General features: G+C 40.6%; 1 protein-coding gene across 1 annotated transcript in view; it reads right to left on the bottom strand.

The window, feature by feature from the left end:
* Nucleotides 1-3,561: 3,561 nt before the first annotated feature.
* Nucleotides 3,562-11,334, bottom strand: part of LOC148502814 (synaptotagmin-2-like) — a 152,851-nt gene continuing 145,078 nt past the window's right edge. The window contains exon 9 of the mRNA XM_088449335.1: nucleotides 3,562-7,932. Coding sequence (XP_088305461.1) covers nucleotides 7,726-7,932 — 207 coding nt within the window. The 3' untranslated portion in view covers nucleotides 3,562-7,725. The remainder of the gene's footprint in view (nucleotides 7,933-11,334) is intronic.

The raw sequence follows: 11,334 nt of genomic DNA, 5'->3' as shown, positions 1-11,334 counted from the left end.
AGCTGTATATGTGTATGCAGTTGCATGGATTTGCCATGGCCCCGGTGGGCATCTCAATACATATCCCAACATCTGAGACATTGCATATGTTGGCACAGCAGCTGTATGCTGGGTCACAGCTGTGATTGCATTAGCGTACATATCTGAATCAGGCCCTATGTCCCATGTTGAGTAGTACTTCGATGTCATGGGCCAAATAAGACTATACCTCGTAATAGGCTTAAGTAAATCCTGTTCTCTGAGAAACCGGGGATAAGTAAAGTGAGAGCTGAAGCATATGCTCTTGTGGATGAGGCTAGTCCTGAATTGTATTTGTGTGCCAGGATGTCTAAGGCTTTATGTAGTAAAGAATTATGTTGTGATGCCTCTGAATTAGAACAGCATTCATTAAATTCTAAGAGCATAGTTCTATAAATGTAGCAGAGGCCGCGGGGAGAGGGCGTGACAGGCCCCCCGGCCAGATGATGGTTGTTCAGTGTGTATGAACAACCATCATCTGCATATATATCTGTTAGGTGTGTACCCAGCTTCAAGGTAAGTCTGTGAGCAGCCTAGTAATGTCGCCATCCACATAGCCTGGGGCAGTTTGTTATGGTGCTCCAAAATGAAATGTCTTGAAGATGGGTGTGGCCTGATAACTGCGGCTTTGCATGGCAGAGTAGCAGTAAACAAGTGTCGAAGCAACAAATGAGTATTTAGAGCTGAGTGAAAGAGCTTAAGCACTTGTCAAGCCCGGTAGTGAGGTGTTCTGGTATAAATTTAGACTAGGAAAAGTGATAGACGTAAACAGTTATATGTCACAGGTTGTAACAAAATATGGCAATATGACACTTGCTTCAATATTTCTTTATTAAGGAGACATTTTACAAAATAACAAAGACAACAATAAACTCACACAAACATCAAACACATTGAGGTGAGGAGGAAAGCACAGCCCATAAAGAGATACTCCTATGTACCTCACCCCATTCATTTCCTGAAAACATAAGACAAAGACAATATACATGCATATTTAGTCTGAGTATCCCCCACCTGGATACCCTTCTCTCAGAATATATGGCTTTTATATCTCAGCATGGCAAAAAATATTATACAGACAGCACGAGACGCAGGAGGGATCCACCCCTATTTCAGGGTGAAGGCCAGGATCTATTGCATGGATAAAAATCCGTTAACATTTAGCAGGTTACAAGACATCACTTCGACGCACACAAATGGGAAAATAATGAAAGTAAAACATACACCCACCCTTTTATACCCCTTTCTCTATGTATTTATATATATATAGATAGATAGACATTTTTATCTATTTATATATTTATCTATATACTTTAATTTCCTCTGTAGCATGCATACATTCAAAAATATAAATTAAAATGGAACACAAACCCCACTCTTAAGATTTATCCAAACATCTACCTTTCAAATTAACCTGTTTACTGTCAGTAAAGCCTACAACCTCCTCTGGCAGCCATGTGTTTTAAAAATGTTACCTATTTAACCTGTTTACATCATGGCAGATCTGATGGTTAATAGTCAGGAGATCAGAGGTCAGCACAGATTGTAACATCACTAAACAGGGATTAATACGTATATATGTGTTCTGATATAAAGCTATGTTACCTTCCTGTTTGTGGACATATGTTATCAGAAAAGATCTGCCAATGTAGTAAAGAGGTTAGAAGACCGGTATTATTCTGGTCTCATTCAATCTCTCAATCATACACCTATCCCCCATGCTGATATCTACAAGGTCTTACATGCATTTTATATACAGAATATCAAACACGCATCCCACTCCCCAGCAGACACACAAATATATCCGGGTACACAGACAGGTCTCTGATAATGATGTGAAGAATACACTGCCCCCTAGAATTTATTAAGATGCTTAATATGGCTGGTCTCCATTATCCATCTTAGCCTACCCTGTATAACCCATATTTTCCCATTTTACTTCATATACAATTCTTCTTTCTACATTTCCTATATAACCTAATTTTCTGCAGTTTTGCCATAAGATTTAAAGCACTGGTTTTATTAAAAGGCAAAACATGGCATGTATTGCCTACATAAACATCTCTGCTTTAAACCTGTCATTTAGTAAAGAACCCCCTTAATGTACAACCAGTTAAAGTAGTACATTTTAGGAAGCATTATTACCCATCTGACGACCCAGACATCCTTTCTAAATGAAAAGAAATACTGGAGTTACACTAGTTATCTATATAAAAGATTGATTCAAATAGTACTGCTTTGGGATGGTACGAGTATAGACTTCAGTGTATTCTAGTTAAAGATTCATATAATACAGCTCTGGAAAACCATCCTTGAAAGGAGATCTCCACTCCACAGCGGCAGAGAGGTACTTGCCACTGCTTTACTAAATGGCGGGAGAGAGGTACTTGCCACTGCTTTACTAAATGGCGGGAGAGAGGTACTTGCCACTGCTTTACTAAATGGCGGGAGAGAGGTACTTGCCACTGCTTTACTAAATGGCGGGAGAGAGGTACTTGCCACTGCTTTACTAAATGGCGGGACAGAGGTACTTGCCACTGCTTTACTAAATGGCGGGAGAGAGGTACTTGCCACTGCTTTACTAAATGGCGGGAGAGAGGTACTTGCCACTGCTTTACTAAATGGTGGGAGAGAGGTACTTGCCACTGCTTTACTAAATGGCGGGAGAGAGGTACTTGCCACTGCTTTACTAAATGGCGGGAGAGAGGTACTTGCCACTGCTTTACTAAATGGTGGGAGAGAGGTACTTGCCACTGCTTTACTAAATGGCGGGAGAGAGGTACTTGCCACTGCTTTACTAAATGGCGGGAAAGAGGTACTTTCCACTGCTTTATTAGATGGCGGGAGAGAGGTACTTGCCACTGCTTTACTAAATGGCGGGAGAGAGGCACTTGCCACTGCTTTACTAAATGGCGGGAAAGAGGTACTTTCCACTGCTTTATTAGATGGCGGGAGAGAGGTACTTGCCACTGCTTTACTAAATGGCGGGAGAGAGGTACTTGCCACTGCTTTACTAAATGGCGGGAGAGAGGTACTTGCCACTGCTTTACTAAATGGCGGGAAAGAGGTACTTTCCACTGCTTTATTAGATGGCGGGAGAGAGGTACTTGCCACTGCTTTACTAAATGGCGGGAGAGAGGCACTTGCCACTGCTTTACTAAATGGCGGGAGAGAGGTACTTGCCACTGCTTTACTAAATGGTGGGAGAGAAGTACTTGCCACTGCTTTACTAAATGGTGGGAGAGAGGTACTTGCCACTGCTTTACTAAATGGCGGGAAAGAGGTACTTTCCACTGCTTTATTAGATGGCGGGAGAGAGGTACTTGCCACTGCTTTACTAAGTGGCGGGAGAGAGGTACTTGCCACTGCTTTACTAAATGGCGGGAGAGTGGTACTTGCCACTGCTTTACTAAATGGCGGGAGAGAGGTACTTGCCACTGCTTTACTAAATGGCGGGAGAGAGGTACTTGCCACTGCTTTACTAAATGGCGAGAGAGAGGGATTTGCCACTGCTTTACTAAATGGCGGGAGAGAGGGATTTGGGAAAAATAATTACGAGTGGAGATTTCCTTTAAAACATGGTTAAAGGCAAGTTTGAGTGAAATTATTAAACAATTGTATTTTGTTTTGTCAATGAAAAACCAATGCTATGCCTTCCACTGCACAATCGTATCATTAGTTTACTAAACTAGACACTCAGGTTATGAGGACTAAATGCACCAAACACCTACCCCCAAAAATCTCCTTTCCAAAAACAGCACCTGATTACAATAAAGAAATCTTAGCCCTGCACCTTTTAAACATTTAAGTATCAGGCAACAGTTTCATAAAATGGGTTGTGTATATACAGTATGCTTTGTTTTACATAATAAAAATAATTGGAAATATAAGTATATCAAGTTTTCTGCAAAGAAAGACTTTGCCTAAAACTTCAATAAGTAGAAGCCTCTTCTGCAAGCTTTTAGTATATACAGTGAAATTGCTATTTATTATTTCCTATACAAACTATGAACACTGATTATACTATTACCATTGAATTTGAAGCTTTCAGGGCTACTACAGTGCATACTATATATACATACGTATAAGAACCAGAGTGGCGTTCTTATTTTTCATTTATATATTTTTATTTTGTTTACAAGTGATAGATATATATTTATTAAAGCAGCTCACACAAGGGATTTTAGGTTGCACTCAACACAAACCTTAACTAGATCTGACTGGAGCTATGGAGTTGTATTGACTTCAACTGTTATGGGAGATAGTTGCGTTGGAAGTTTTTTTGTATATATTTTTTTTACACCTTGCTTGGCTTAAGGTTAACAATAAAGTGAACGTTCCATAAGTCATACAAACTGTTCTATACATTACTAATGCTCTTTGCTTTTACATAAAGTATCTTACCATATAAAAGACAGTCATGCAAGCAGGTAGTACAACTGTCCCCATGACGTGACTAGTACCATGAATATAGTGACTTCTGTTCTGACCATGTACAATAAATCTATATATATATTACATTTATATATATAAAATACTGTATTTGCATGTACAGTTTAGACAACTCATGCACAATACATATGGTTCTAAACTTTAAAAAAAAAATGAGATTAGCACCCATTGGGGCCAATTCAAAGTTGAACGCAAGCCGGCCATAGCTATACCCGTATTGCGTGCAGGGAACTAAATGCAGATATTTGCCCGTTTGCTGAATTGTATGCATCTATGAAAGTATACATACATACATACAACTCAGCAAAGTCCGCAATTCTGTCTACATGCCCTTGCTCCGTTCTCACAAACCTTAGCCCACAAGTGAATGCCCCATTACCACTCACTTACGCCCTTTCAGCCGAAACTCCCAATTGCCCGTAGATGGATGCACTTGGCCACAGAGCACACACGATCCATCCGCAAAACGGACATGCATACAACTCTGCATCAGCCCCATCCTCCTTACAATAAATTAGATCTATTAGTATTCAGTCTCCTCTACTGGTGCAGTGTTTTACATTTCAGCCATTTATTGTATTCTACTTATACATGTACATACGGAATGAGCTTCAGGCATTCCACCTTACTACATAAGGAATATGCACTATGTCTTATATCCTGGCTCTGTCCAGTCACTAGAAAAAATAATGTGAGTGTGTTATATCTGAATGGACATATAACACATGCAGTGCAACTTGTGCTATGTTATGTTAATTGTCACTCCATCTGTATTATGAGCACAGAAACATTGTTGAGTACAGTATACAATTTTAATTAATTTTAAAAGGAAGGCTAAAATGTCCCATACACCATATTAAAATTGTCCATATGCTAAATATATAATCATCCCAAAAGGAATATTAAAAACTCCACCACTCTTTACTCCAATCAAATTTTTTTTTGTAGTGCCTATTAAGCCACCATTCCATTGTCCAAAGTTCATGTGCACAGCAGCTCTGTAAGATAAATTGTGAGACTGAGTATACTGCAACAACCCCCTAAGCAAGTACAATTGCACCTTTTTATCCTTTTTTTTAACATAAAAAACAAATCTTGTTTTGTGCTCGCCAGCAAAACCAAACACATTAGTGTAGGGCTGTGCAGCTATCCTGTACTGAGCATGATAAACCCCAATCTGCTCAACTCTCTCTCCCGCAGTCTATGCTTGGAGAATCAGTTACAAAATTACAAATGCAATGAAATAGATACTTGATGTCCTAAATCAAGGAAAATTGCATTTGCCTGTTCCTTTTTATACATTTGTACATGACCTATTATTATTTAGACATCACAATTTGGAAATTTCTTTAGTTTAGATTTCATATTTGAAAACAATATTACATAAATGTATAAATAGTTTACTACAAGAGTGCGTACTTGAGTCAATGGGTTGTTGCAACAGTATTTGATTTAGTCTTTAGTCTCTTTGGTGACAGGAGAAATTGGACAAAAGATTGGCATTTGGTATTGTGACTATAAAATACAGGTAGCAAGGAGTGCCTTACTAATAGGTTCATTAATAACACAGTTACTAGCAGGACTCATTAGCACAGTGTATGGGATATTTTAAAATTTAGATTATACACTAAACTATTATATTTTATTCTAGTTCATTTAGTCTGTTTGTGTTTTGTACTATGTTCATCACACTGGAGAAGTTGCCCATAGCAACCAATGAAATTCTAGCTAACGTTTATCAAGTACATACTATAAAATTATAGAATCTTATTGGTTGTTATAGGCAACATCGCCACTTGTTTTCTTTGGAATGTTTGATAAACCTCCCCCAAGAGACTAATAGCACTTCAGAATCATACTCTCAACTCTCTCTCTTTTGGACTGTAGCACATCTGGTCCCTTTTTTTTTTTTGCTGGATACAACTGAATGAATTCCAAGCGCCTTGTTGCTATATTATGCTTAAGTAGGCGACTGGTGATGAGAACAAACACGGAACACATTACGCCTCGTCTTTTTTGCTACACTCCTATGTACATTTGCTATTAGTGAATCCTAAAACTCTGCATCCTGGAATCATGTGATTATTATTTCCCATCTGTCCAACAGTTCTTAGTTACACAACCCCACTTAGTATGATAGCCATACAAAAACAATTTAAGGACCAATTTTGGCTCTCTTTACCTAAACCTGATTTTCTGCACAATAGCTCATCTGCTAATATTTATATAACACTTCACATGATTTTCCAAAACCACCTGCTGACAATGTAAACTTCTAATCAATGATTTTGTTTCCTTTTATTATTGGTAAGGAATTTGGTGACATATTTAAAGAAATATGTAAATTCATCCCAAGAAAAGAATAAAGCTGTTTGAGCTTTAATGTATAGGTAATTATGCTCCATCCTTGGCGGTATATCTGATGCTTGCCTTAAAAAAAATGGAAGACGTGTGATTCTGGTTAGGAGAGAGCTAAGATGACAAAACGCGCTCTGCCACTGGTGTACAGCACAGGGATTGATTTAAGAATTTGGTGGTTTGAATCGTGAAGTCTAGGACAGTAAATTGAAAATGCCTAAGATATACATATTATAAAATGAAACATTAAAATAAAACTGTGAAATCTATTTGTAAGTTACTATTATAAAAATTAATTTGCAAAAACTTATATTAATAATTTATTACACTTAATGCATAAGAATATAGTTCCTATGTTAGAATCATTACTCAATCCTTACTAAATTCTTACAAGAGACTGTATGATAAGAATGGTGCTTAAAAAAGTCATGTAATGAATTGGGGTGTCCCTCACTGAGATGACCTGTTTTATGAATGGCCCAGTAACTGTCTACAGCAATAGAATTTCAAACATGTATGTTTTGGAAGACCGGTATGTCAAACATTTTTCTTTTCCCACCAACTTAAAAGTACAATAGAAAAATTGTCTAGAACACATGAAAGAGGAGTACAATTGTCTACCATTCCTGTTCATCTTCAGGAGCTCGTTTACAATGGTAGGAATCATCCTTTTAAGAACCTATTTTTCCAGATTTGTTTGTAGCTACAAGAGTCTTCTATACAATTAAATTGCCTTATTTTGTTCTGCCACCCCTTAGATGTGTTCCATAAGTCCTGGCTGCTGTGATAGAGATAGCCGGTGGGTGAGCAGAAGGGGCTTGTAGCTTAAAGTCTGCACAGCAGAGTGTGAGGGTTGAAGTAATAGGACAAGGGGAATATTGTGTGTAAAGTGGCTCTTTACTTCTTACTGGCGAGTGCATGATCCACTTCTTCTTCTGGCTTCAGTGGGTGCCACTGGGCAATGGGGCGCCGTGGGTTGGCCAGCATATCTGACCAATGCCGGAGCTCGGTTCCTGAGGCACTGCATCCAACAAAGATCTTGCCAATAGCTTCATTCTTACCAAGTTTGTCGTAGTCCAAGACAGTGATTACAACTTGCACTTTCTGCAGAGTAGAAAAAAAAATTCAGTATTTATATATAAAACAATGTAGGCACAAGTACAGGTTTGATGGCTGAATAAGAGTAATGTGTCTATAAGCAATTATGTTAGAGATTAGTACCCAGTACAATTGGAAAGCTGTGTTAAGTTCTGCAGAATATGGTTATGCTGGTTTGTTTCACTGAAAGGTCTAAGCAAATTTGTGTTACTAGTCTTCAATTGAGAGTATGATTCCACAGGGAAATGGTGCAGGTTAATCTTTAACTAGGGTCCATTCCTGGGAAATGCCTGCAAACTAAAAGTGCAGTTAAATGTGCAGCGAGGAAGTAAAATCTCCAAAATTAAATGTGCAAAACTAAACGTTACATCACAGCTCAATATCCCATCCTTTTCAATGAAATAAATGTTTTCCTTTTTCTTCTAAATACTCCTTGGCTTAGCTTTATTTAATGGTTAAGTAAATCATAAGAGTAAAGGAAAATGAGTCATTTTAAGAATTGTATTCTAATGCACTTCTCTGTGAGCTATGGCAAAATGCAAGCCTTTTGTGCGGTGAGTATGGGCAGGCAGGGCTGCACACAGCAATGTACAGAAGAAGGCTTTTCCAGATGACACTTAGGGCCGGATTTAATTAGCTGCGGTACTTACTGCGGGCTTATAGCCCTGGATTTTAATGCCAGGAGCTATTCAATTACAAGCCCATTACCTTCGCACGAAGAGTCTGCGGCCATTGCGCATTAACACATAGATTTTGGCTTAAGTGCCCGGAGTTATGGGTTAACGTGTTTGCTGCAGCCGTGATAAGGGCAGAAAGACCACCCTTAGTTACACTTGCACCTCTTGTTTCAATTCTACTATTTCCCCACTAGATTGTTAGCATTCCCTGGGACCCATCCCTACCATTTTTTCACATCTCCATATAGTTTGTCTACCTTGTATGTTCCTGTTTTATATACAATCTGTTTTCCCTCCCACCCTCTGACACTGTTGTGCCTTACAAGAACAACAACAACATGAAGACTGAATGCACTATGTATGGAATACAGTAGACCTGTGATCTAGCAGCCTGCACAGAGAATTGGAAATACAGCAGGAATCAGGATAAATGGCGCCTGAGCAACTTTCACACTATGATGTGACCAAGCCTCGCCCCCGGCAAAACATACCTCATCCTATGAGGTCAGCTGCTAACGGCCGGGCACCATAGTTGCCAAGTCCGCTTATAACAAGCGGAATTGGGCTTGTTTTTTCCCCAGTTGCTTGTTTTTTGGCTTATTTTTTTTAGGTAGCTTCTTTTTGGACTTGATAGCCAGGTCCCACTACTAAGGTGAGCAAATGTTATATAGCTCTTTCACCAATCCATTTATGTTTAGCTGTCTGTATGTATATCTCTCTGTATATGTAGTTATATAGATTTGGTTAACTAGAAAGACTCGTTTAAACGATCAATAGAAGTTACATTTTCCCATATGTCAGTTATTTTGTTTTGACATGTTTGTTTAAATTACTTTTTTGTCCTGTACTTTACCGCACAGAGGGCCTGATTCAAGTGCACACTAGTTGCTTGGGAATCTGCGCAGGACCCATTCTGCGCATGTGCAGAACGGGTCCTTCTATATTGCACAGGCACCTGTATGCATTTGCCTGATTGACAGGCAGAGGAGTTTGTGGGGCAGAGACGGCCTGCGTTCCTGGAAACGGGGGCATGTTGCCTCTGTTTTCTGCATTCCCGGAAAAGGGGGCATGTAGCCCCCGTTTTCCGGGAGTGGCAAGGCTAGGAACTGCATCCATGGACGCAGACTTCCTGGCCTTGCATGATGACAACACGGCCAGCTTCAGCTACTGCGTCCTGACCAAAGGTGCAACCATCGCGATCAGTGGTTGCAATGGTGATCTCAGACTGCAACCTTGGACGCAGCCTGGGATCACAGATGCAGCAAGGAGATTTCAGGCACCTTCTGCTGCATTTGCATTTTAGGAAGGACAGAATTACAAAACATAATGTGTGCGGCTTTGCAATTCCATCCTATGCTGAATCAGGCCCCGAGTGCCCTGCGCTTTACTTCGCACATTGGAGTCTATTCGTAGAGCAGGGAAAAGCCGTGTTTTTGCAAATATTTATATGTATTTTAATAAAATGAACAATAACTTTGTGGTTTTCATTAAATTACCCCCACCCCCGTACCACCATATTACGTTGGACTTATGTTTTGGGCTTGTTTTTCACTCAAGAGTTGCTTGTTTCTCATTTCAGAGTTGGCAACAGTGCCGAGCACCTTCCTGAGATGCAGCGTGGAGATCCCCTCTGCCTTAGATGCCCGCTACTGTACCTCACACACATAACCACTGTACTGAGCAGCAGCATGGTGAATCTGCACCTACCGACAGCCCAGCACCAGCTAAGCTAAGTGGTGACCTGCAACTCTTGTCTGTACTACTCTCAGCGCTCTCTCATCAGCGCTGCACCCAGAACTGCGCCTGCAATGTACCATACAATAGGGGGAACTGCAGCAGATTAGCGCTGACTAGAAGTGCTCTCCTCTTTCTTATTTCTTCTTTCTCTTTCTTTCTCTTTGAGCAGCCTTGCCCGGTTCTATCATCCCTCATCCTCTGGCTACATGACGATGTGACAGCAGAAATAGGGTAATTAGTTGCTGTGTACACCTTTTTCTTGATTCACAATTGGATATGTGATAATCTATGCTACTTGTTATTCTGAATTGGATTTGTGATAATCTATGCTACTTGTTGAATATATAAGGAATGCAAAATCTCTCTACAACAATATATACAATTGAGAGACTAATAAGTCCTTAATGAGATAAGTGATTGATTGCTTTCATGTGTATGTGGAATACCGATGTGTGAATAATAAATTAGCTTAAGGTGTGCAAAGTTTATGCAATTACAATTAGAGATGAGCGGGTCTGGTTCCCTGAGAACCGGACCCACCCGAATTTCGGGGATCCGGGGCGATCCGAGCACAGCTCGGATCTCCCTGCCTGCCCCGGATCCCTGACCCGAGGCAAAACCTCGCGACCCCTCTGTCGAGTCGTGAGGTTTTGTTTTCAGCGGGCTTAACGCTGATTGGCTGAGAGAGCCGTCTGTCACGGCTCTCAGCCAGTCAGCATTAAGCCCATTGAAAACAATAGAAAGGAGGAAAAAAAGATGGCGACCGCCATCCCCGCTGCCTGACACCGCCGGAACCCCCCGCTGCCGACACCACCAGCACCCCCACTGGCAGCATCCCCCGCTGCCGACACTCCTGCACTGCTGCCCAACGTACTGAGGACAACGTCACCGACCCCCACACTGCCGACACTCCCACATTGAGGTAACCACCAGCATCCCTGCACTGCCGAAACAGTCAGCAAACCTGCACTGAGGACACCGCTGGCACCCCCGC

Source organism: Taudactylus pleione, unplaced genomic scaffold (genome assembly GCF_031769625.1).
Source record: "Taudactylus pleione unplaced genomic scaffold, aTauple2 ptg000482l, whole genome shotgun sequence".
Taxonomy (NCBI): Eukaryota; Metazoa; Chordata; class Amphibia; order Anura; family Myobatrachidae; genus Taudactylus; species Taudactylus pleione.
This window is presented reverse-complemented; position numbering and strand designations above follow the sequence as displayed.